At 45.8% G+C, this 25,777-nt stretch overlaps 4 protein-coding genes across 6 annotated transcripts; 2 read left to right on the plus strand and 2 right to left on the minus strand.

The window, feature by feature from the left end:
* Positions 1–138: 138 nt before the first annotated feature.
* Positions 139–6,124, plus strand: LOC112899736 (ent-kaur-16-ene synthase, chloroplastic-like). Of its 3 annotated transcripts, none has more exons than XM_025968326.1 (15): positions 139–927; positions 1,076–1,260; positions 1,734–1,780; positions 1,864–2,149; positions 2,241–2,421; positions 2,746–2,963; positions 3,047–3,167; positions 3,239–3,336; positions 3,427–3,641; positions 3,717–3,829; positions 3,918–4,013; positions 4,091–4,306; positions 4,409–4,550; positions 4,625–4,870; positions 5,494–6,124. In XM_025968326.1, the coding sequence occupies exons 2-15, from the start codon at positions 1,164–1,166 to the stop codon at positions 5,836–5,838; spliced, it is 2,421 nt and encodes an 806-aa protein (XP_025824111.1). In that variant the 5' UTR covers positions 139–927; positions 1,076–1,163; the 3' UTR covers positions 5,839–6,124. The 3 variants fall into 3 exon arrangements, with proteins under 3 accessions (XP_025824111.1, XP_025824110.1, XP_025824112.1); XM_025968325.1 differs by having other exon boundaries at positions 140–927; positions 1,734–1,783; XM_025968327.1 differs by having other exon boundaries at positions 140–927; positions 1,734–1,771.
* Positions 6,125–6,398: 274 nt separating this feature from the next.
* LOC112901133 (basic proline-rich protein-like) lies at positions 6,399–9,126 on the minus strand. The gene is made up of 3 exons (XM_025969976.1): positions 8,244–9,126; positions 7,220–8,152; positions 6,399–6,615 (listed from the first exon to the last, which is right to left on the minus strand). The coding sequence occupies exons 1-3, from the start codon at positions 8,326–8,328 to the stop codon at positions 6,584–6,586; spliced, it is 1,050 nt and encodes a 349-aa protein (XP_025825761.1). The 5' UTR covers positions 8,329–9,126; the 3' UTR covers positions 6,399–6,583.
* A 9,462-nt stretch (positions 9,127–18,588) lies between these two features.
* On the plus strand, positions 18,589–19,476 carry LOC112901699 (36.4 kDa proline-rich protein-like). The gene has a single exon (XM_025970663.1). The coding sequence runs from the start codon at positions 18,681–18,683 to the stop codon at positions 19,113–19,115; it is 435 nt and encodes a 144-aa protein (XP_025826448.1). The 5' UTR covers positions 18,589–18,680; the 3' UTR covers positions 19,116–19,476.
* Positions 19,477–20,364: 888 nt separating this feature from the next.
* Positions 20,365–24,146, minus strand: LOC112901582 (coatomer subunit epsilon-1). The gene is made up of 7 exons (XM_025970522.1): positions 23,883–24,146; positions 23,706–23,789; positions 22,782–22,933; positions 22,155–22,290; positions 21,897–22,052; positions 21,687–21,766; positions 20,365–20,701 (listed from the first exon to the last, which is right to left on the minus strand). Exons 1-7 carry the CDS (start codon positions 24,042–24,044, stop codon positions 20,608–20,610), a joined length of 864 nt encoding a protein of 287 aa, XP_025826307.1. The 5' UTR covers positions 24,045–24,146; the 3' UTR covers positions 20,365–20,607.
* Positions 24,147–25,777: the final 1,631 nt, after the last annotated feature.

Below are 25,777 nucleotides of genomic sequence, written 5' to 3' on the forward strand. Positions count from 1 at the left end.
TGACCATGACCATGACCATGAGGCATCGACAGAGCCCACGACCAATTTTGATGTTTGTGCTGGACGTGGACAAAACCAGGCTTGGGAGGATCTCCCAACTGGCACCGTCAACGGTTCCCCCTCCCGTTCCTGTCGCCGGTGCTCGCCGGCGTGACGTATTCCTGCCGCGACAACAAATCCGCCCTGCGTGCCCTGCAACTGCTGGGCGCGGGGTAGTGGGGGCACGGACGGCATGTCCGATTGCTCCCTAATTTAATCAACCGCGGAGAAGCACGAGGAATTTCTTTTCTCGATCGGTCCAGAAAAGGTGGGAGTGGGAGCGCTTTGGTGTGGGGACGAGCAGGGCGAACGTGACGGTGTCTTCCTCTTCCTCCTCCAGCGCCGCCTCGCCTCCCTCTCCCCCCCTCTGATCCGATACCGCCCCACCTCCCTCCCCCCCCCCCCCCCCCCCCCCCGCGCGCCCACCTTCCGGTCACTCGTTGCGAGTGCCTCGTCCCCGCCGGCCAGCTGCAGCTCGTCCCCGTTCGCCAGCTCGTCGCCAGCAGCTCTTCTCCGCCCAGCCGCGGCCACGCCGGCGCGAGGAAGGGTCGATTTGCGATGGGGACGAAGGAAAGGCGTCGCCGTTGCCGAGATCCCATCTGGGCTAAGCGGTGGGGAACTGAAGTAGAGCAAGAAGCGTTAACAAACGCGGAATCGTCCAGCAGGGAGAGCTGAAGTCAGGTGGAGCTGGAGCTAGAGCGACTGGGAGTTGGTTTAGAGCGTTCCTCCTCTCTGTCCCCCCACCGATCCGATTTCTCCCCCCGCATTCCTCCTCTCGCGTCCGTTCTTCTCCCTTCCTTCGCCGGTCTCGCTACGGATTCGGCACCCCTCACGGCGTTGCGAGCGAGTGCCTCGTCGTCTGCCGCCGGAGCCTTGTCTCCTCGAGAGGTGATTTCCTCCTTTTGCCGGTGGCTAACCCCTGCCTTTTCTTGGTTCTTTTTCTCCACGAGATGCGAGAGAATCAAGTTGAAGTCTTTTGGATTTGCTTGCTGCGTGGCTCCTACTAATGCAACCCGTTCGTCAATGCCTCGTTCAGGCTCTTCTTCAGCTTGCAGGATCAGTCCCAGTTGACGCTACAGTAATCGGCACCAGAGATTTCTCTGGTGAGGTTTCACTGCTCCCCGATGCCCCGCGTTACGGCCGCCGCCCCACCCAGCTGCTCACCGCGCGGGTTGATTCCTCTGCGATCGAGCAGAGCGTCTCGTCCTTGTGTCGCTAGAGGTGCGTCCACGTCTTCTTCTTCGTTCCGTTCGCTGTCACTGAATAAATACAATGCAAATGGCGCCCTGCCATGTGTTCTGTTCAGTGGTGAAATTAGGATGCCAATGCGTAATATCAGTACTTCAGTAGTGAAAAAGTGTGATTTGTCGTAACTTCTGTCTCCTTTCACGGCTACGTTTGATTCTAGGTAGAAACAAACTTTTTTCCCCTTACACACTCTCTGGCACGAGAGATTTTGATATTTGGGGTCAATCTGAGTCACTGGCATGTGGGTCAGGGTGTCAAATCTTGAAAGGCTCATGAATTGGGCGTCAATTTTAGAAATTTCTCCTCTGGCACGCACTTGCGAAGTCAAAGATTCCAGTACTCTTTTCTTTTTTTAAAAAAGAACGATTGTAGTACTTTGTATTATGTCTGTGAGTAATTTTTCCATGGCTTGCCCCAACTGATGCCTCATTCTTTTCTTCGAACAGCATATTCTGGCAAGAGGTTGGGAGCAGAAAATACAAGGGTACAAAACGTGGTCTGAGCCTTATTGCCCATTAGTATATCTGTGCAACTTGCAATGGATTTCAGTTAAATTAACATACTAGTACGATGCAGCATAGGATGGGACTGGAGACTAGAATAAGGAATCAGCTCCTGAGACCCGAATTGCCACCTTCTTCATATGACACGGCATGGGTTTCTATGGTGCCCTTGCGTGGTTCTAATCAGTCTCCATGCTTCCCACAATGTGTTGAGTGGATATTGCAGAACCAACAGGATGATGGATCTTGGGGTGTCAACCGATTTGACTCATCAGTCAACAAGGATGTTCTTTTATCCACTTTGGCATGTGTTCTTGCATTAAAGAGATGGAATGTTGGCAGGGAGAACATCTGGAGAGGTATAAATTAAAGTTACTCGAGACTTGAAGGTCTTATTGGTTCAGTGAAAATGGTGCTGGCAGGTCACCTTTTTTTGTGTGTTCTGAACAGGACTGCATTTCATTGGAAGAAATTTCTCTGTTGCTATGGATGAGCAGACCACTGCTCCTATAGGTTTCAACATCACTTTTGCCACTATGCTAAGCCTCGCGATTGATATGGGTTTAGAATTTCCTATAAGGCAAACTGATGTCCATGGGATTCTTCACCTCCGCAAGATGGAATTGAAAAGGTTTGACCATGACTTATACTGGCCTAAAAATTGGTGTTGTACTTCCTTTGTGTTTGCAAATCATGGACAACTTGTTTTGTTAAGTTAGTATTGATGAATTTACCATATGAACGGAACTTTAGTCTTAACTTAGTTTCTTTTCCTTGTTTTTAAAGAACAAAAGTTTGCATTAGTAATTTTATATTTTGAGCATTTCAGATAACCATGATTTTGCTGGAAAGGGGGGCTCATAATGTTGTTCATATTCTCTTTTTTTATTAGATCAGAATTTGACTGGTACCTGTGAATAAAGTACTCAAAACCCTGATAGTTGATTTAATTTAGACAGGCTTTGTACGGTTCTTATGGAAGAAAAGCATATATGGCTTATATCGCAGAGGGGTTAGGAAACATGCTGGACTGGGATGAAGTTATGAAGTTCCAGAGGAAAAATGGATCATTGTTCAGCTGCCCTTCCACAACTGCAGTTGCATTAATCCACAAATACAATGATCAAGCCCATCAATACCTAAATTCACTTGTCAGTGAATTTGGCGGTGCAGGTGGGTTGCCATACTTTTCCTCGTCAAAATCCTGCTAGTATTTAGACTGTTGGTCAATACCTAATGGCATTAGACTTTTGCAGTGCCAGCAGTGTATCCTTCAAAACTACATTGCCAGCTCTTAATGGTGGACGCACTCGAAAGAATGGGAATTTCTCAGCACTTTGTCAATGAAATAAAAAACATCCTGGACATGACATTCAGGCAATGATCTTGTTTGAAAGTTTTATATCTTCTTTTAGTAACTTATATACTTGACTATATCCAGCTTGCAGTCACTGGTTACAAAAAAATGAGGAAATCATGATGGACATAGCGACATGCGCGATGGCATTTCGCCTTTTAAGGATGAATGGTTATGATGTTTCCTCAGGTACCGCACAACTCACATATCTGGAATTCCCTACTGCATTAGTTTTATCTATTTTTACCTAACTAATGCAGTAATTTACATCTGGAGCAGATGAACTGTCTCATGTTGCTGAAGCTTCCACTTTCTGTGATTCACTTCAAGGATATTTAAATGATACAAAATCCCTACTGGAACTGTACAAGGCTTCAAAAGTCAGCTTATCAGGAAACGATTTGATCTTAGATAGTATAGGATCATGGTCTGGCAACTTATTGAAGGATAAGTTGTGCTCTAGTAGGGTGCAAAAAACCCCGATTTTCGGAGAGGTCCTGCATAAAATTTGAAATTCATTTGACCTGGGAGATTCGATTTATGTTTAATTTTATGTTTTGTGATTTCAGATGGAGTATGCTGTTAAGTTTCCCTTCTATGCGACACTGGAGCGTTTAGAACACAAGAGAAACATTGAATATTTTGATGCCTGGGGTTCTCTGATGCTAACGACAAAATGCTCGTAAGATTCTAATTTTGCAGAAGAACATCCCATCAAATCTGATCAGTTTAGATGATTGGTATCAATGATATACATGCTTTTCTATCAGGTCTTTTCATGTCACTGAAGAATTTCTAGCTTTGGCTGTCAAAGATTTTAGTTTCTCTCAATCTGTTTACCAGGATGAACTTCAGCATCTTGATAGGTAATCTTAATGTTATGTTCCCTTGTCTTTTTAACCTTTTCACCACTTAGGTAAATTGCTTAACTTTGTTGCAACAGTTGGGTGAAGGAGAACAAGCTGGAACAACTACAATTTGCTCGGCAGAAATTGACTTATTGCTATCTGTCTGCTGCTGCTACCATATTCCCTTCTGAATTGTCTGATGCTCGCATTTCATGGGCCAAAAATGGTGTGCTCACAACTGTGGTTGATGACTTCTTTGATGTTGGGGGATCAAAAGAGGAATTAGAAAACCTGATAGAATTAGTTGAGAAGTACTGTCCTTCAACTTGATGCCTTTGTCTAATCTTTGAAGTAATGCTGATCTCTTGTGCATGACTAATTTATCTCCGATGTTTGGCTAATGGTTTTCATAGATGGCATGAGCACCATGCAGATAAGTACTACTCAGAGCAAGTAAAAATAGTATTTTCTGCTATTTATGCAACAACGAACCAGCTTGGAGCAAAGGCTTCTGCAGCACAAGGCCGTGATGTTACAAAACACCTAGCAGAAATTGTAAGTGTAATGTGTGTCCCAATGATCTTGCATTGCGTTCTGTTCAGTACTGACAACTTGAAACTCATATGCAGTGGTTAGGTCTGTTGAGGTCTATGATGATGGAAGCAGAATGGCAGAGAAGCCAACATGTGCCAACAGTTGAAGAATACATGACAAATGCTGTTGTCTCGTTTGCACTGGGCCCCATTGTGCTCCCAGCATTGTATTTTGTCGGGCAAGAGCTCTTAGAGCATGCTGTCAAAGATCAAGAGTATGATAAATTATTTAGGCTAATGAGCACTTGTGGCCGGCTCCTTAATGACAGCAAAGGTTTTGAGGTATTTGTACCCCCTTTACACATAAAAATCACTCCTTGCAAGTTGCCCACATATCTGTCTGCTAGATTACCATATCTGCTTGAAATTTTCCAACAACAATAACAATAATAATAAATTTATGCTCCAATAATTCATATATCCTTGAACATAGAGTCCTTTTTAACATCTACAATTTGTGAGAATAGAAGCACTGTCATTATTGTTAAGACGAGACGGTTAAGAGAGACCTCAAGGAGTGGAATATCGCTAAGGAATTAGCTATGGATAGGAGCGCTTGGAGATTAGCGATTAACGTACCTGAACCGTGACCTTTATTACTTTTTGTTTAACCCCTAACTCTTTCTTTGTTTTGTGCCCTTTTTGTGTTTCTTATTCTTGTTTTCTGTGGGTTTCATCTCTAGCCTACCCCAACTTGCTTGGGACAAAAGGCTAAGTTATTGTTGTTGTTGAGAAGCACTGCAGAAGTCCTGAAGTGCAAGAATCTCTTGCAAAAATAAAGATTTATGACTGTTATTTTTCTGTTTATAGCTATTATGTTTGACAAGAGTTCTTTACAACCATGATTTATTCATGATAAGTTTGTAACTGCATGATCTTTACAAACCATTGGTCCATGGGTGCAGAGGGAAGGCAGCGAGGGAAAGCTGAATAGCATTTCGCTACTTGTTCTTCACAGTGGCAATTCTATGTCCACAGAAGCGGCTAAGAAGGTGATACAAAAGTCCATAGACACGTCTAGGAGGGACTTGCTAAGATTGGTTCTCAGGAAAGAAAGTGTTGTCCCTAGGCCATGCAAGGATCTCTTCTGGAAGATGTGCAAGATTCTTCACTTGTTCTACTTTCAGACTGATGGATTCAGCTCTCCGAAGGAAATGGTCGGTGCAGTGCACGCAGTCATCAATGAGCCACTCAAAATCCAAATGGGTGATGCATCCTCATTTCATCAGAAAAATGAGGATCTCCTGTAGTCTGTCATGTTCATATCAATCAGAGGCAGCAGCAGGCCAAACAGCTAGTATCATACACTTTAATTTGGCTGATGTTGCGATGAACAACGTAGGTGTTGTACATAGCCCTGTGATTCTTTGCTAGTGAGAGTTCGTTGTCCTCTTTCACAAAATTTTGTCGAGAACTTGCGGTATTCTGGGAGTTGCTGACCAAATCCCAAACCCTATTCGCGGGCTTCCTCCTTTCCCCTTAACATCAGTAATATTATGTGTTATTGGGTTATTATCCCAATATCCTATTATGATAGGATTATCTTATGTCACAGTTGAGTTTTCCTTTGCTATCCCTGTCCTTGCTAGTCATACTTTCAGCTTCAGATGCTTTGATCTCTTTCTCGACTTGTTTAGTGACATTCAGACAACAGATATCCTACTTTCCGACAGCTTAACCAAAAGAGAGTAGAGATGCTCCGAGTTGGCGTGAGCACGAAGTTAGCATATTGACTTAAACAATTGGCAAAGAAAGTTGAAAGTGAAGAGGGCAAGCAGTAGCATGTCTAAGAGCTTGTGGAACAAACATGTCATGGAATCACCTTTCAGCTGTGCACAGTATTAGTCTTACAAAATTCAAAATAATACTAGTGAAGAGGAGCTAGTTACAAAATCTGCAACTGGTGTGGCCTAGAAGCAAAAGGAACAATGAACCCCAATGAACTTGGGAAAAATTTGCACATCTGCAGTCTGTTCTGCTGCTATTTGAGTGCCCTTATAGAAGGTCGAATTTGCACTTCTCATAGCCTGCAGATGATGAAATGGATAATATGATTAGAATCCATCTAGAAGGACAAGGAGGAAAAAGTGTAGTGCAAAAGCCACACCTATACAGCAAGAACATAATGAAATTTCAAAGAAAACAACATGATTCCCCAAATTCTTATGCTCTATATTCTCCCTCGTTTTCTTTAAAGTGTAGCCTATTAGGATTTGGAAAATTCTCGAGTCTAGTAAACTTTGACTATTAATTTCTCTTAGAATACATTATCAATTATTAGTAAATAGAAAAGGAGGAGTACTACTGTACTAGATAGGGAATAAACCCGTCTTGTGTGGTAAGAATCCAAGTTCAGTCAGAGGCTTAGAGCACTGCACTAGTCTTAGTCACACTAAGCACTCTAGTTTATCAAAAGCTAAGTGTGCATGTTTCTTGTTTACTAGTACAGAATTGATCATCCCATAATAACACCATTGAGAAAAATTGACAGTGATCAGCAAAGGCTAGACAACACCCTTGAGTAACATTGACATGAAGCAAAGGTCAAAACTGGACAAAGTTACCATGCCATGCCCTTGGCAGTTGGCACACACATTGGAACTTGGGAGCAAGTGAGTTGCTGGTGCTTACTTGGGTCTCTAGTGACAATGGTGGCGGTGCCGCCGAAATCGCAGGTGCCCCCCGTCCCCTTGGTCTGCTGCCAGTAGCTGTTGAAGGCGAAGGATGCGTGCGCGAGCACGGTGTTGGGGTGGTAGCAGGCGCCGCTGGGTTGGATGGAGTCGCACTCGGCGCCGGAGCCGCACGCGTATTCCATGGCCTCCTGGATGATCGGGTCCGGCACCGTCGGCTTCGCCACGCACCACAGCGTCTGCCCGGCCCCCGGCGGCAGCGGCGGCGCCAGCGGAGGCGGGTAGATTATCGGCGGCTGGAACGGGCCGCCGCCGCCACCGCCACCGCCACCGGAACCCGAGCCACCGCCGGAGCCTGAGCCGGGACCGGGCCCGAATTCTGGCGGGGTCGGCACCACGACGATGGGGCTCGGCGGCGCCGACCCGAACGGCGCGCCCGGGCCGACCTGCGGCGGCGTGCTCGGCGTCGTGGATGCTGGTGGGCCTTCCTGACCTTGACCTCCCTGGCCGCCCTGGCCTTGACCTCCACCCTGACCTTGACCTCCACCCTGGCCACCCTGGCCTTGACCGCCACCTTGGCCTTGACCGCCACTCTCGCCTCCGCCTGGGGCGCCGCTGTCCGGCGGGCTGGGCTCGAAGGACGGCGGCACGGGGGTGATTGGCGGCAGCGGCGGGGGCTGGTCCGGCAAGGACGGGGTGAACGGCGTCGAGACGAAGGGAGGCGCCGTCGTCGACGACGGCGGCGCGTCCGGCGGGTTGACGCAGAACGGTGCGTTGGTGTCGCCGGCGGCGAGGCTCTCGGCGTCCGCGCCGGCGGTCGGAGGCGGCCGTAGGCGCGCTGGCTCCACCGTCCGGATGAAGTTGAGCTTGAACAGCGCGTTCAGCAGCGGGTTGCTGCTCCTGCTCTGCAGCCGCCTGCTGATGGTTCTCGCTTCTGCATTGTTATGATGGGTGGGGGATCACATTGATCACTGACCTTACGATCATCGATCGTGCATGGGAGTGAGTGAGTGGTGTGCACTTACCACACCGAGTGGAGCAGAGCAGGAGCAGCAGCAGCGACACCGCCACTACCAACCCGCGACTGATCACTCTGCCCTCGCGCGCCATGGCTGCCTTGCTGCTCTGTCCCGTGATTGGCACTGCCCCGCCACTGGTGCAGCCAGCAGGGTCTGTTTATATCCTTGGCTTTCGCGAGGTTGAAGGGGTAGCAGCAGCAGCGGCTGCAGTGTGGATCGGCCATGGATCTCCAAAGCGGTCGGCGGGGAAGCGAAAACGAAAAGCCGGGCGGCGCAGCGGGGAAAGATGGAAAAGGGGCGGATCGGCCGCGGTGGCGGTGGTGGATGAGATGATCCTGTATGCGCTAGCCGGCTCCGTCCCCGCTTTCGCTTTATTTCCCAAGAAAAACTGAAATCTCTCTCTTTTTTGAAAAACTAAAACTGAAATCTCTCGGCGTCGCTTCGTGCTCGCTCCTAGCTTTACCCCTCTCTCCATCCACCGCTCCGTTTGGTGAATGGTGATGCGTGGTGCGTCGTCGGGAGCTAGCTCCTGCAACTGCAGTGCGGTGGCCGGCCGTGCATGCATGGGCCGCCGCCTTTCTTGTTGTTTAGTCTTGGTATCTATGCTTGCTTGCCGCTCGGGAAAAATGTTAGTACGTCGCTCGAGGTCGCCGGGCGGGGGAACGTGCGGCGTGTCTGCATTTTCCGGCCGCTTGCTTTGTGCTCAAGGAAGGGGATGCTCATCGTACTCGCTCGTACTGGTAGCTGCTGTGGAGCGTGACTTCTGATCTTGTTGAGAAGCAACAACGTGCCATGGTGATGCCGCGACGTACTGTACTATTAGGTGCCATACTCCCTCCGTTCCGTGATGTAAAACATTTTGCCTTATTCTAAATTAAAATAATCTAAATTTAATCTAATTTGTAGAGAATAATATTAATCTCTAACACATCAAATAAACAAAATATAAAATTATATTTCATAATTATTTTTTTATAGACTTTGTTAAATTTAGAATAGTTTGATTTAGGATAAATCAAAATACCTTAAATTTCAGGAAAGAGGGACTAGTTTGGAGAGCAAAATGTCTTTTATTTTAAAGAGAGAGGAAGAGGAAAACCGCCACTGCTATACATCACATATGTTATAAAATTCTCATCCATCGCGTGAACCAGAGAAGCGTCCGCTGGTGGGTTGTCTATTAGCTTATTTGGCCCAATAGCATCTATAGCCTTCGAGGGAACCTGTTGCCTTCCCGCGGACTACACGAGATCCAATATTATAAATATTACTCTTTGTACATGGTGCGCTTCCGTGATACGGTGCATCAAGCCATCAACAATTAATCAAATTGCTGCCTCGATTTACGCTACGGTTGACTGCTAGTGCTGCTTTGTTCTTATCTTTTGCTAGCACTACCAGCCTGCTAGGCAATTACTGGTACCGTTGCCAGCCTATTATGCTACTGAACTCTGTAGTTTGTTTTTTCTTTTTCCTTCTTATTTATTATTTTTTCTTTATTGTACTTTGTCGGATTCATATCTTCTCGGGCTCTTTTTCTCCATTCCAATATTCTCATATTTCATATTTTCTATCTAATCCTTGTACATATTTATTTTTAATCTATATGTACATAATATTTTTATAATTTTATTTACTCTTAATTTTTATAACCACGGATTTGGGTAAATATATGTGTATACACATATTGATCTTCCAATATTTCTTATTTTGTTCTTTCTTTAATATTTTGTTTTATTTTTCTCCTTTATTTACTAACTTATTTTTTCTTGCAATTTTCTTATTTCGTAATATATTCTTTTCCTCATTCTTTCTTTATGTATCCCTCTTAAATATTAATTCTTCCATATTACTTTATATCCCTAAACTTATCTATTTACTTTTCATGAATTATAATATCCGATCCATTCTATATAAGCAATGTATATGTTTCACATATGCAAATTTTTGTTCCGCCTATAAAAGTAAGTTGTTTGCAGTGTGAATGCATTTTGTTCCATGTGTTCATGTAATTTATTCTAAGGTATATATATATATATTTTTTTTCTGTAACTTATAGTTTGTTCGATGAATAAAATTATTTTATTCTGCGAGTTCAAATAATTTGTTTTGTGCATACATATCTCATAAATATTTTCAAAACCTGATTAAAAATGTCTCATAAAATGTTCTAGTTATTTGTACTTTCCTATTTTTTCTTATAATTTTTATTTTTCTTCCCTTTCTAATTCTTTATGTATATTATTTATTCTTTGTTTATTTCTTTTTATTTAACTTTCTTGCCTCGACTAGACTAGTTTTTTCCTTTTTACTTTTTCTTGTTATGTATCTTTTTTTTCATATTTTATATTTTTATTTTCCCTTTTTCTACTTTAATTTTTTCTTATATTCCTTTGATGTATATTATAATATTTTTTATTTTTGTTTTTACCTTATTCATTTTAATTTTATGTGGATATCTATTTATCAAATAAAAAAAATTATCTTATTCTATGCTAATTTATTCACATTGTAGATTGATTAGTTAGTGTGGAAAATAATTTATTTACTTTATGTACTAACTTATTTAGCACCTATCCATTTTCTACTTGTCAAAAAATAATTTATTTTGCTTTCCTTTCCCATCACTTATCCTATACAATCAAATGCTCGTGATGTTTAATATTTTCATCGTAGTACATTATTAATTGTTTGTCATATTTAATTTTTTGTTCGTAGAAAATAATCATTTATTCGTGTTGTTAAAATATTTATTCCCAGTAGCCAAAAATAATTATTTAGTATTAAAAGAATGTTTTTTTAGAATATCTTGCAAACATAGACAAGTGTGATTTTGTTTTGAAGATCTTGGCATAAGAAAGATAATGGTGCAATTGGAATTTAATTTAGATATACGATTTAAGATTTATTAATTTTATTAATCTTCAACATGTTTGCGTGCTGATGACGAACAAAATTTGTCTGCATGTGCATGTGCTCACAGGCTGCCCATGTACATATGTCTATTGCGCGTTGATTTTTGATTGGGCCAAAATTTGATTGGACCGTAGTAGGATGGTGGGGGTTTAATGTTTCCGAGCGCGCGCAGGAATTAAATGCGACGCGACGCCTTCAGGTGGAACCATCACATGTGATGTATAATCGCGTCCGAGAGAAAACAGCTTGTGGTATCCGTTCGGGTAGCGGGCCGGAATATAGCCCACAACAGATTGTACGAGGCTGCTGGTAGCGGAGATCACACCCTCCTCGGTTCACTCGGCCCGCTCACAACGCTCGCATCCGGTTCTAGGGCCGGCCCTGAACCTCCTCCGTGGCCGGGCTGGGCTGGTCGCCGCGCAGCGCGGGCTCCCATCTAGCAGCAGGGTAGACTGCAGACGGTAATCCTATGTATCTTCCGGAAGATGGGAAAGATATATAACTTCCACTTTAAGATTTGTGTGCAAATATGAATCCAACAGCAATAAATCAAGCGAGAGCGCTGGCTGGAAATTTAGAGAAGAAAGACACGTGCCCGCATGGCCGCACCTAACTTGCAATAGCGTACCTGACTGCAGTAGGCAGGGAGAACCGAACATTCAAATGACCGTGACTTTCGAACCATATGTCCAATTTAAATTCTGTTTGAACCGAGGCGCTGTTTAGAATTAATGCAAAAAAAAATGAGATCCAAATTGCATATGTTATTTAATTTTTAAAAAACTCAACAAATTGGATGCACCATTTCAACATTTTATTTATACCATTTCAACATTATTGCATAAAATGTTGTACTAGTGTATCTGAAATGTTGAACTTGGCTTATAAGAATGTTGAATCTATTATTTTACACTGGATGCATGCTGCATACCAGTATCTTTAGCAAAAATAACGAATCACTAACATAGAAAAAAATATGATAACATACATACTTGCCACATACCACGTCACGTATCCTCGCATATAAAAAGCAGGAGAACTAGTGCTCTGTTGTGCTGTTTCCACACGCTAGGATGATGGTGGGGAGAAATGGGCCGTGGTGGGCAGTGCGATACGTGGCTTAGGCATTTTCCGGAATATATATATATACACACACGCACTTCCGACTGCAGAGAGCATGTGTCGGTCTCGTTTCTCCTGCTCCTCGGATGCTGATGCTCGTGCGCATCTGTGCCTGCCGGTTCGGTGGCGTGCAGCCGCGGTCGCCGTCGCCGCCTGTAGGCCGGTGGCTCCTGTAGATGCCCCTGGTCCGTGGGCACCCTCGCCCATCGACGACGACAAATCGCGTTGACAAACCCAGCTAGCGGCGCGTGCATGCGCCGATCGAAATGATGCACGCCCTGTTGGAATCGTAAATCCAAATAATTTCTATAAAATCTCAGAAGCCTATTGGTGTACAGATGCATGGTAATAAGTTAGTCCCATGTTGCTAGTGGAGGTGGAGGGAACCTAGGTTAAATAGTTGGATACTCTCCATACTTTTGCAAGTGTGGGTGAGAGGAATAAGGAAGAACACGCGCATGCTCGCTCGCCTCGCATGGCCGGGCCGGGCCGAGCTTCGGGCGAAAGGCGCGCGACGTGCGCGTGAAAGGTCTTGGGACTCGTAACCGACTAGGTTATGATGGGTGTCAAGGAGTTATATTGTGTTTGTACGTCGATGACATACTGATTTTTAGGACTAGTCTTGATGTAATCAACGAGGTCAAGATATTCTTGAGTCAAAATTTTGATATGAAAGATCTTGGTGAGGCTGATGTTATTCTCAACATCAAGCTGATGAAGGGAGAGAATAGGATTACTCTTTCGCAATCCCATTATGTGGAGAAAATGTTGAATCGGTTTGGCTATAAGGATAGCAAATCTAGTCCAACTCCCTATGATCCAAGCTTGATCCTTCCAAAGAACAAAAGAATTGGCAGAGATCAATTGAGATATTCACACATGATTGGTTCACTCATGTATCTTGCGAGTGCAACGAGGCTTGACATCTCTTTTGCTGTTAGCAAGTTGAGCCGGTTCACTAGTAATCCGGGAGATGATCATTGGCGTGCGCTTGAGCGCACAATGCACTACTTGGTAGGTACTATGGAATACGGGATTTACTATTCCGTTTTTTCTGAAGTACTGGAAGGATACAGTGATGCTAATTGCATATCGAATCTAGATGAGCTGTATGCCACTAGTGTATACGTTTTCACTCTTGACGGTGCTGCTGTTTTATGGAGATCATGCAAACAGACGATCCTGATGAGGTCTACTATGGAGGCAGAACTCACAGCACTAGATACAGCTACAGTGAAAGCCGATTAGCTTTGTGAGCTCTTGATGGACTTGCCTATTGTCGAGTAACCATTACCGGCAATAATGATGAACTGTGACAATCAAACGGTGATTGCCAAAGTAGACAGTTCAAAGAACAATATGAAATCTTCAAGACATATCAAGAGACGGTTAAAATCAGTCAGAAAAATGAGAAACTCCGGAGTTATCACTGTGGGTTATGTCCACACTGAGAAAAATCTGGCTGATCCGTTCACCAAGAGGCTGTCACGTAATGTGAGAGACAATGCATCCAAGGAGATGGGTTTGAGACCTGTATAAGCTATTCCCTACTGTTAACCTAACCTATGTGATCGGAGATCCCGTAAATTAGGATCTGGGAAAAACAAGCTAGAGGTTAGCATGAGAGTAACCTTTTATACTCACTCGAGAAGGATGCAATACTCTTGATTACTGCATGGCAGGTTGGCATTGGCCTTAATATATTCTGTTGGCTTTAATTAGCAAAGACGTTGTCCTGCAGAGCGTTCTTAAAAGATACACCTATGTGAGCCCGACTGTTGGACGGTCGCAGTCTGTGAGATTCGGGTGATCTCTATTAAGCTCATGAAGAGACCACGGAGTACGACCTATATGCTCCAACCGCGAAGTAGTCTACTAGAGGTTAAGTATCGGTTTGACTGTAAGTGAAACTCATTTGCACAAAACTTGCAATTCAAGGTTTAGTCCATTGTTCAAGTTGTGAATAAGTGTAACTTGCTGTTATAGATGGAAGTTCAACTTAACAGTCTTCATTGAAATACTGATATATCAAACAACCGTGGGTTGAGGCAAAGTTATAATGAGACTTTGAGATCTGGTGGGGGATTGTTGGAATATTTGGGCCTAGCCCATGTAAATCCAAATAATTCCTATAAAATCTCAAAAGCCTATTAGTGTATAGGTGCATGGCAACAAGTTAGTCCCACCTTACTAGTGGAGGTGGAAGAAATCTAGCTTAAACTGTTGGATGCTCTCTATGCTCTTGCAAGTGTGGGTGAGAGGAAGAAGGAAGAACACGCGCGCGCTCGCTCGCCTCGCCTCGCCTTGCCGGGCCGAGCTCGGGCTCGGGCTCGGGCTTCGGGCGAAGGGCGCGGGCGCGCGACGTGGGCGTGAATAGTCCGCCAAAATTCGGGTCCAACTCTTGCGGGAAATCGGCTTTCTTTTGCAGATTTGTATTCTGTTATGGCTGTAAAGAGCCGGTCTCGGGCGAAAGAGCCGATTGTTCCCCATGATCGGCTCTTTGGTCTCGGGCGAAGTGCGCGCGACGTGCGCGTGAAAGGTTCCGAAATCGGCTGAAAGCCGATTGTTCCCTGACGGCTTCCTTTTGCCACTTTGAATCTGTTACGGATTTCACGCGCGGAATTTTTGGACTCGTAACCGACTAGGTCCTTGGGACGCCAAAAACCCTAACAGTTCTCCTTATAAATACGTCTCAACCTTTCTGCTGCGCCGCCGCGTACGCTACTTCATCCCATTCGTCGGCGTGCACCGGCGATTGGGAGAGCAGGTCTCCGGAACCTCATCCTCAGCGATCCTGCACTGGGAGAGGGCGAATAAGGTTTTTAGGAAGCGCTCTGCGCGACTGCTCGAACGCTTCCACATCGCCGTCCTCTATGTCCTCGTCACCACGGCTCGTCTACCTCCTCGTGAGTAGGGCGCGACTTGGCGTCGTCAAGCGCGCGGAGGTGCTGATCGTCGCCGTCGTCTTCTTTGCCTGGTTATTCCGGTCGGACAAGAAACGTACGATTTTCTGTTCCTAACTATGCCTTTCATACCTAGTATGATCTGGTTAGGGTTGATCTTGTTGCTGCAATATTTTATCTTAAATTACATTATGAGCATGTTTAGATCTATTCGTTTTCTGTACGCAATTTTCATCATGGTCATGATTTATCTTCGGATTAATTTAAAACTGAAACTCTTATTTATTCCATCACGCCCTGCTCGCCGCCGCTGTGGATCTGTCGGGTCAGGAATACACGCGCTGGCGCGGCCGGCCGCAGCACCGTCACCCGCCCACACGCTCGCCGGGAGCCGGCCGGGACAGCGACGCGCGCGCTGTACCAGCGTTACCAGCGCAGGCGGGCAGTCAGGCCGGCCGCAACCTCTAACACGGCGGAGATCATGAGGCCCTCTTGCAAATTAAACAACCTGCGACGACATCCGACCTCTACTACAAAAGATACAGGGGGATGGCGTCGCTCTGGCGTGGAGAAAACGTCGGCGAACCAGAACAGGGATAGTGCCGCGCCCATTCCAATGCAAGTTGTTTCGATACAACAACGAACGGCTCCATGAGCGGCTTCAGAGCTGTACCAAACGGAATCCATCCAAACTGGCTTCACAAGACCACGAAAAATCGGTGGAGCCACAATTTATAGCTCCACCAGCCCAGCTCCTCCATGCTACAGTGGTGAAGCCGGAGTTAAGTGAAGCTCTATTAAAGAGGGCCAGAATCAGAGAAGCTCTAGTGCCGCGCCCATTCCAATGCAAGCTAACTGAATTCAAGCGCGGCTAAAATTTTCAAGCTCACGCGCAAATTAGCTACGAACTTCGCACGATATTTCGCTCAAAATGTTGCCACATGGCTAAGCTATGAGCTGGCAGGTAAGGGATCACATCGACCGATCCCTGGGCGGGGCCCTGGCGAAGGAGATGGGGGTATGCCGAGCCAGCAAGCAGATATGGCAGACATGACAAACTGCTGCTGTAATAATGTGCGCTCCGCCAACGAAACATCGAGCGAGGGAGGCCTCCGTGTGCGCGTTATCCGCACAGGTGTACAGCCGGAGCATGCAAATTACCTTCCTATCCCGCAGATATGTTCTGGGCAAGGATGTACGACATACACGTGTCGCAATTTTATCGAGGTTCGAGTCTCAACTCAGCATCCATGGTGCTCGTATGTCAGCGGCAGACGAAGACGATATATGTGCATGTTTATATTCTAGTAGTCACTGAGTCAATGGTACTGGAGCTGTAACGTCCGCGTCTTGCGTGCGTATACGTTGTTTCGTTTTATCACCAACTTCAGTATATAATCACTGCTTGCGTAATCTCACTTGACCAACTAATAATAACAAACAAGTTCAAACAATTCATCTTCGTTTCTGGAGTATTTGTCCGTCGCATTCCACAAAGTCAGTGGTAAAAACTTGGCCACGTACTATGTCTATATATACTTTGGTTTCAAAACCCTATCAGCTGGTTTCTACGATCTTCTCAACAATTTAACTACTAGTCTAGTTTTTCAATTTAGGTACTGCATGCTCTGACGAAGTGACGAGTCAGTTTGAGTGCCATTCAGAGAGAGACCAACAATAGCAGTTTTGAAGTAATCAAAAGCACGCTGCATTCCCAATTCCCAAACAAGGCATCATCGCCAACTTAACCTGCCAAAATCTTTATTTCTACTACAGCTACAGGGGTAGAAAAGAAAAGCAACCACACAGCCAAATTAAACAATCGCACGCCGGCCGGAGGACAGGAAGATCAGCTTGCTTGATTTGTTTGTGTTGTACACAATGCAAGGGGGGCAACGACAAAGTTCTCTCTCCTCGCAAAAGAGAAACGACGACAGAGCTCTCTCGCCAATGCACAAACAGGCAAACAGGAGAGCTGAGGTGGCATCCGGAGAGCAAGAAGAGACGACGGCCACGTTTTCAGGCCATACATGTGTAGTAACCACAGCATCGTTCATGCACGCGCCGCGTTCAGACTTTCAGACAGGTCGAGGCGAACGGAACCAGCAGTGCTGACGAATGAAGAGATGGAGAGTGAGAGACCAAGCTAGAGATCGAGAGATGCGTATGCATGGCTGGATGACGGGGACATGGAGGTCGGCACGGGAAGGCGCCAAGCCCCGCTGCCCACGCCCTTCCAACGGGCAGCCAATGCTTGATGTCGCCCGGCTTGGATCATTGGGCGAGGGACGCCGGCGCCTCCCTGTCAATCCGTGTCCCCCGGGCCTGTAATCCTGCGCTGTGTTCTTATTGGAAAATCGTTCGATTAGTAGGAGCTTATTAGTACTGTGCCCTGTTCGTACGGATGGTGGGAGGTATCCGTCCATGGATGATCCACTTGCAGCTGAAGAAAGTCCAAGAAATGTGGCCCGGTGGATGTGATCCACTACACTACTGGTGGAGATATGTAGGAGTAGTGTGCACCCCTCGGCAAACGGTATCGGAAGCTAGCTAGCTAGCTGGTAGACCTAGCTGATCAGAGATTCAGTCTCTCTCTCTCTCTCTCTCTCTCTCTCTCTCTCTCTCTCTCTCTCTCTCTCTCTCTCTCTCTCTCTCTCGTTTATTCGTTCTTGAAGAGAGAAATATACGATGATTATTGATGGTTGGAATGAATGCAATATAGTCCTCTGAAATATCTGAAGATAGTGCCAAACTGCCAATATAATAACGGAGTAGGGTCCCATGCTACCATGCAAACAGATTGCAAGCATACATTTGGTGCCTGCGTGCTGGAAAGAACAAAGAACATGGTGCTGCAAGACATTTGCTTTTCTTTTTTTACTTGATAGTAAGAATGTAACTGCTAGGGGTACATCTGTCAGATGATGTATGCTAGGCATGAAGCCAGCTAGCTAGCTGCTAAAAGTGAGGTAAGGTTTCTCTCTTTCACCCAGCCGGCCGTATGCGTGCACCAACGGAGATCAGTTTTGGAGCTTGTGTTGACGCGCTTACTCCGAAGTTAACGCGTCAAGGAAAACACAGGCACTCGAAAACTACCAAGTCTACAAAACAAAACAACCGCGCGAGTCGGCGAGTGTACGGGACGAGCGCCACAGTCAAAACCCGGCTGTGCGCCGCAGAGGATTCAGATCAACCGCGACATGGGGACCCGGCGTCCTCTCAACTCTCACATGCGCGCGCGATTCCAAGAACGAGAGGACAACTCGCCATGACTTGGGCGTCGAAGCAACGACGATCGACGCCAGCCACAACCATGGCTGCCGAGACGAGACAGTGAGACATGGCACCAGCTCGGCCATTGCCATTGCCGCTTCGATCGCAGCCTCACGTACGCCTATATAAGCGCGCCCACAGCTCGCCCTGCTTCAATTCACTCGCACCACTCAAGCTGAGCTCAGCTATATATAGCCTTTAGCTAGCTAGCTAAAGCCCCGCGCTCGCCATGGCGAAGAACCACCGCATTGTGGCGCTCCTGCTCGTCGCGGCCACGCTGGTCGCGCAGCTCGCGCCGGCCGCGGCCTGCCCCTCCTGCCCGACGCCTAAGCCGCCGCCGCCGCCCCCGACGCCCGTGCCGTGCCCGCCGCCGCCGTCGTCCGCGCCGCCGTCCACGCCGACGGGCAAGTGCCCCCTGAACACGCTGAAGCTGCTGGCGTGCGTGGACGCGCTCAACGGGCTGGTGCACGCCGTGATCGGCGCCAAGGCCAGCGAGAAGTGCTGCCCGCTGCTGAAAGGCGTGGCCGACCTCGACGCCGCGCTCTGCCTCTGCACCACCATCAAGGCCAAGGCGCTCAGCATCAACCTCGTGCTCCCCATCGCCATCGAGGTGCTCGTCAACGAGTGCCACAAGAACGTGCCAGCCAGCTTCCAGTGCCCCTAATCAAGCTCGCTAATCACCGAGTATGTGTCACTAATTATATCCGCATGCATGCATCCATGCGTGGGTTAAGGTTATAAGTATAGTATTTGATGATAAATCAGTCAAGTAATGCATACGTATAGATATCTTAAGCATTTATGGCTTCATGCATGAGCACTTTGGCTCGTGATATAAATGGAGCTGTGGATTTTGCATTTATTTTGTAATTGTGTATCAATATTGTAACATGAACCAGTGTACGTGAGAGTTGTGGCCTTGGGGCTTGTAGTGACTAAAAAGATTTATATACGAATAAAGTGTGTGTGTCATATATACGAAGTTTACAGTGTAACAAAAATTTATTACTAATTTTTGTACCAAACCAAAGGTGTCATTTGCTTTCCTGTAATGTATAATGTAATGTTCTTTGTTTTGTTAAAAATGTTCATTCACCCCGCTATGAAAGTTTTGTGGCTTGTTTCTGGGACGACATTGGGCATTCTCAGTCTTGATTATTGGAGTCTCTGTTCATTTTCGTCTTGTTCCCGGGAGATTTTTTTCCCGCTGAAAAGAGTAACACTAGAGATTCTATTCTACTTTCTTTTAAAAAAAAAGATTCTATTCTACAAAAAAAAGGCAACATCTTTTACTCAGCGGATAAAAATATCAGCCAGTTACTGCCACTAGCCCATCGAACTTTCAAAAGGTTGGAAAGAAAAACTCAGCAATAATATTTGCGCAACTGTGCTACTGGTATACATCTCGTAAGTCACAACACGAGGCAGTTTTGGGTTAAGCCTTTGATGCAAACAGTTTTGCTTGCCCGTTTTCCTTCTAAAAAATGCAAATAACTGTCCTGAAAGGAAAATTAGGCTGGTTTGCATTTTATGTGAAAATGAAATGTTACACACAACATTATCCAAGATAAAAGAAAATAGACACAACCATCCATTAGCAAAGAAATGCGCTGGACTTACGTCGCTGCAAGAAGCAAAGAATAATCAACGGCACCATCAAGCAGCAGTGCCAAATCATCGATATGTTTATAAGACGCAGTAAGAAGCAGAGGCCAATCGTCTGCCCTCAGCTTACAGACAGTGTTTCTCCAGTAACAAGCGTTCGGCAGGCTAAGCTTGCCCGACAACTATAAGCAGACCGCCGCCACGAAAACCGCCAGAATTCAGGCAGCACAGCAGACAATCAGCGTGAGGTCCAGAAGCACGCACGAGCAAGCTGCTTATAACGTCGCCCACAACAGAACAACAGGGGGTTGGCAGTATTGCTAGTCTGGCCACATAACAAAATGCTGACGTTGACGACAAAAAGTAACAAATCGATATTCTACATATCCGTTTATACAGCTGTTGTTCCGGTACAGAATTGGCCATGTAACTTTACTATTACCATCGAGGAAATTAGACAAACAGAACCACCACTCCACTGTGTTAAACACAACAAATGGGAAACTGGACCAATGTGCTGCTTTCTGTAATCTGGATGCGGTTTGTCGTGCTCAAGCAACGGCTTGGAGGGCCCTCTCGAAGTTTGCTTCTGATGATGCTGAGTTCTTCACTAGCACATGATCAGGATGCGATAGCTTCAGCTGGCTGCAAAGAGTAATAAGAAAGTTAGAACTTGGAAGCAAGCTACGCTTGTCTTGGCACCATTGTGCTCGCCACTTAGCAGGTTTCTAGACACCAAAACCAAGCAAGGAAAATTCTACTTATAATGTCCATGGTGCACCAGGAAATGGTAAAAATGAATCCATCCATAGTAACTATGGTCTTGATTTTGTCCTCAGCTCTTCAACGTATCAATCTTCTGTGTCTTGAATATTTCATAAATCACTAAACAAATTAAAAATTTGATAAAGCTTATGGTGACCCTATGTGATTTATAACACCCTTCAAAGGCAATAGAGGATCCTAGTATACCCAACCGCTTATTTTTCATACTACATTGGTGGCATGTAAAGCAAGTGGAACAGTCTTCTTGAATGCGCATGAACAAAAGTTGGACTGGCAAACACAGCCAACATACATCAGTTTCAAGTTGCTGTTGAGACATTCTCAGGACACATGAGATCAGGAACAAGTGGCTGTAAGATGTTAGTCCCAGATATGCAAAATCAGGATCAGAGGCCTAAAGCCACAGCTGTGCTGCATGAGACTAGAACAGAGGAATTCATAAAATGTTAAAAATATGTCATGACAAAGTTCCTGTGGTTCTACTCCCAGCATGTTGCAATACGCCAAAGCCCAAACCCCAGGTTGCAGCTCTTTGTGTGATAATAGAATAAAATATTACACCAGAATGCTAGCCTCTGATGCCTAATGGAATTCTCACTTTATCTGCTTGACTTGAAAGTTTAAGCCTCTAAACACAAAGCTTAATACAAAGTTGACAGAAACATATTCTACAATCTCGTTTGTCTGGCAGCCAAGCTAGTCATTTCTATGTAAGAAACATTGTTTCAGCTGGTATATTTCAAAGACCATTAGATCAGTTTACTATGCATTTACTGGATTAGTTCAAATTCACAAGAGAAGGCATACACAATCACATAATGAGAAAAGGAATATACAATCATACCTGAGGAATCGTGATGATGATTTGCCAAGGTGGAGATTACATACAATGAGATTGGCAAGAGTTTCAGGATCTTTTGCATCCTACAATAATAGAAAAGAGGGTTAGAGATCGTTTACCCCCTTATACATTTCCAAAAAAAATAAAAATAAAAAACAAGTGTCATGTGTTTTGGAGTTTCCATTGCTGGAAAGGTGGGCAATCAGTGCAAACCTTGTTCAATGCTTCAAGCAATAGAGTCTCGGCCTCCTCAAAGCTTCCCATGTGCATACAGCAAACTGCTTTCCCATTCAGAACCATCCCTGTCATTGGGTACTTTTCAGCAAAGTCTTGGAATATGAGGTAAGCTTCACGGATCTTAGAGCCACCCTGCGCCATTGATTAAAATGATGTTAAACATATTGTTTCCGATAAAAGATCAATGCAGATAAAACTTCAGTATTAATAACATTGGACTGTGAAATTACTTACAACAGCAATGTCCAACCATGCGTTTGCAAGTTGTGTCAGTGTATGGTCTTCATCAATTTGTTGCATGATCTTCAATTGCTTCTCAGCATAGTCTGAACGATGCATCTTAATGAAGATCTGGACATTCAATGCATGCCTGTAACCAAATGAGAGTCCAGTCAACAAACAGCTTTAAGTCTGATGGATGCTAGACACAAATGAGGTTCAAAGCTTCACAGATAATTTACAAAACAGCAATGTCAAAATCAAAATCACTAAAACGATATCCTATATAACTTCCAATCACAGAATCTATCAATGATAAAATGAACATCTAAATGGCCCAACTCTCACCCATTGCAATTTCAACAAGATAACCATAAAGAACATATGGTCATGGAAGGCTATAAGCAGGAGCTATTAAGCACAGGAAAAGCTTCCAACCACGTCAGTGAGGGAATGAACAGTGTGAAAGAAATTGTGGTGTTTTAAGTTACTTTTTTCTGTTAGTAAGATTTTCAGCTTTATACCAAACAGAAAATAATCATATACAGCATTGCCTATGGCAATCAAAATTCGAAAGTCCCATCAATGTTTCAATACCGAAAGTGTAAACCATCAAAGGACGGAGGGAATAGGTAAACATACAAATCCAGAGTTCCTCCAGAGTGTGTGTGCTTGAGCGCCTCATTATAGTCCTGCTCATGCATAAATATAATTCCAGCAATCAATCGAAGAACAGGATTGCTCCCAATTGCTGAATCGCTCAACCATTCCTTGAGACTGGAGATTGCACCTTCCTTCAGAAATGCATAAGAAAAAAAAGGCATTTAGTGTGCAGAAAAAATATCCTATGGTAAGAACTGCCACAAGAAATATCACATCATCTAATCTATAATCAACATTATGTGGTAAACATTATGGGTTTCTCAAAGAAATGCTTCCAGATTTTTTCTTTGGTAGCATTGCATCATCATTTGAAACTTTGTTATCAAGATACGAGCTGAATGTGTCTCAATTTACCAAATATTATACCAAAAAAAGGAGGTCTGCAATTTGTAACTAAATGTCCCATTTATATGTTTTTCCCCTGAGAGCTCATATGCAGGCACATGTTGCAGAACAATTTGCAAATGCCCAACACATGTCCTACACCAACAAACCTGAATGGCTGATAGTGTTGAGTTAGTTTTAACTGAATCATATTTTCTATGCTATATTGTAACCAGTAACCACATCATCAACCGTACGCCCCTAGCAGGAAGGAGAGATAAGAGAGGGCAGTTCCTGAAGCAGTGTACAAATGTTAAATTATTGAGATGAAACTACTTCAGAACGCGAACCAAACAGAGGAGCATAGTACCCATTGCGCAAATGAGCTCATGCTTTCAATTGAGAAATGGCGCTAGCAACCAATAGGATCTAACCCCAGATCACACTACTCAGTATAGCAGTGACAGATCTAACCCTACTCTCACAACGATCCCCAACTCAAAAGACCCAGATCCAGACCCGCAGCGAACAATCAGGAAACAGATCAGAGGCAGAATAGGTCAGATCCAGCGCGCTAACCTTATCCCCGGTGAGGTACAGCGCAAGCAGCTTCACGGCCTGCAGCGACGTCGCGGCGGACGAGTCGATCTCGCTGATCACAAGCTGCACGAAACACAGGGAGGCACGCGCGATCAGAGCCGAACAAAAACCGCAGCGAGCTAGGGTGAGCCAGACGCCGAGTCAATTTGCTCGCACCTGGTAGGAGCCGAGCGCGATGTAGGAGCGGAAGACGATGGCGTCGCGCTCGGCGGCGGCGTCGGCGTCGAGGCCCGGGACGTCGCTGTTGTTGATGGCCGCCTGGTAGGCGCCCAGGTAGAAGAGGTTCCGCAGGTTGAAGAGCAGGTCCGGGGTGGCCATCGTTGCGGCGCTCGGCGGCGGCGACGCGGCGGAGGCGGGCTGGAGATCCGGGAGGGTGCTCAACCCCGCCTGTTTGGTCTCTCCGGTTTGGTGATTCGAGTTGCTGGGGGAGAAGAGGAGAATGGAGCTATATTTATAAATGGGCTCTAATTGGGGCCCGAATGGAGGCAAATGGGCCTGAGGTAGTTGGGTCTCGGTTTGAGCAGCAGCTGTGGTGGGCTCAGACTGTTACCGGACCCCATGTATTCCAGCCGGGCCCAAAGCCTGACACTGACGTCGTGCTCCCGCCGCGGCGCGCTACCGGGATGCCGATCAGCCGATGCGACCCGGACGGAGTTGGTGTTGCTGGCGCCTGTCTCGGACTGCTCCACTGCCAGTTTTACTACTCTGCTTCAACTTTGTATTGCCAAACATCTCCAACTCCACCAACTCTACTTCTTAAAAAATTATGTTGCTGGGGCAAACTCCACTGTTTTGGTGGAGTAGCAAAACAGGTGCTCCACGAATTATTGAAATCAAAGTTCTCATGGAGTTCAGGGGTAATTACCACCACCGGTTACACAGAAAACGGTTCGCTTCTATTCTTCCCACCACCCACCCCGACCCCCAGCTTATCCCTTCGTTCACCTCCTCCATAGAAACGCACGACACCACCACCACCAGGGAGAAACCCTAGCCCGCCGGCCATGGATGCCACCGATGAGCTCTCCCCGACGTCGAGATGCAGCAAATGGGTGAATCCGTCGAGCCTTCACCCCAAGCTGCTGTTATTGGGGTCAAATCGGCGCCGGATGCACTGGATTTGGAGGGGGCGCTCGAGCCGGCGGTCAGGGCACAGGTGCCGCGGGTTGGGCTATCCCGCGCAGGCGCTGGCGCGGGCGGGCGCGGACCAGGCACGGGCGGGCGTGGCGTAGGCACGGGCGGCGCAGGCGGGCGCGGCGCAGGAGGCCGGGGCGCGGGCGGGCGCGGCGCGGCCGGCTTGGGCACCGGCGGTCTGGGCGCGGGCGGCCGTGGCGCCGCTGTTTCGTCCGCTCAACGTGCACCAGCTCCAAAGGTAGTATATTTGCACTGAATATTTGAAGATATGCTTGTCTGCACTGAATATTACTTAGTTCATGTTTCTTGAGTGCTGTTTGCTTGAAAATATTGCTTGAATAATGGATAGGGAGATGCAATGGAATGGACAGATGCGTACCTCACCATAATATGTCAATTGTTGGCTAAACAAGTTAGGAAGGGTAATAGACCAGATACCCACCTAAACACTTTAGGTTACACTGAGGTTTCGGATAGGTTCTTTCAAATGACCGGTATTGAATTGACGAAGACACAAATAAAGAACAAGTGGGATAAGTTAAAGATAGACTGGACTATTTGGCAGAAGTTGATGAGATTGCAAACAGGGACAGGTTGGGATAGTGCTAAAGGGATCATTGTCATGGACAATGAATAGTGGAGAAAGACCAAAAAGGTTAGTTCTTATGATTTTAAGAGGCATCTTTGTATTCTTCACATATCTGTGTTGTAATCGAAAGTAATGGTGTTGTACAGGACATTCCTGGGTGTGGAAAATTCAAGAAGAAACCACTTCAGTGTGAGGAACAACTAAGAGAGATGTTTGGGCCTTTCACTGTTGATGGGATTAATGATGTGCCTAACGAGAAAGATCACGAAGATATCATTCATGATTGGGCATATCAAGAGGAAGAGGAGGAGGATGTCCAAGAGGTCAC

This window comes from Panicum hallii, chromosome 7 (genome assembly GCF_002211085.1).
Source record: "Panicum hallii strain FIL2 chromosome 7, PHallii_v3.1, whole genome shotgun sequence".
Classification (NCBI taxonomy): domain Eukaryota; kingdom Viridiplantae; phylum Streptophyta; class Magnoliopsida; order Poales; family Poaceae; genus Panicum; species Panicum hallii.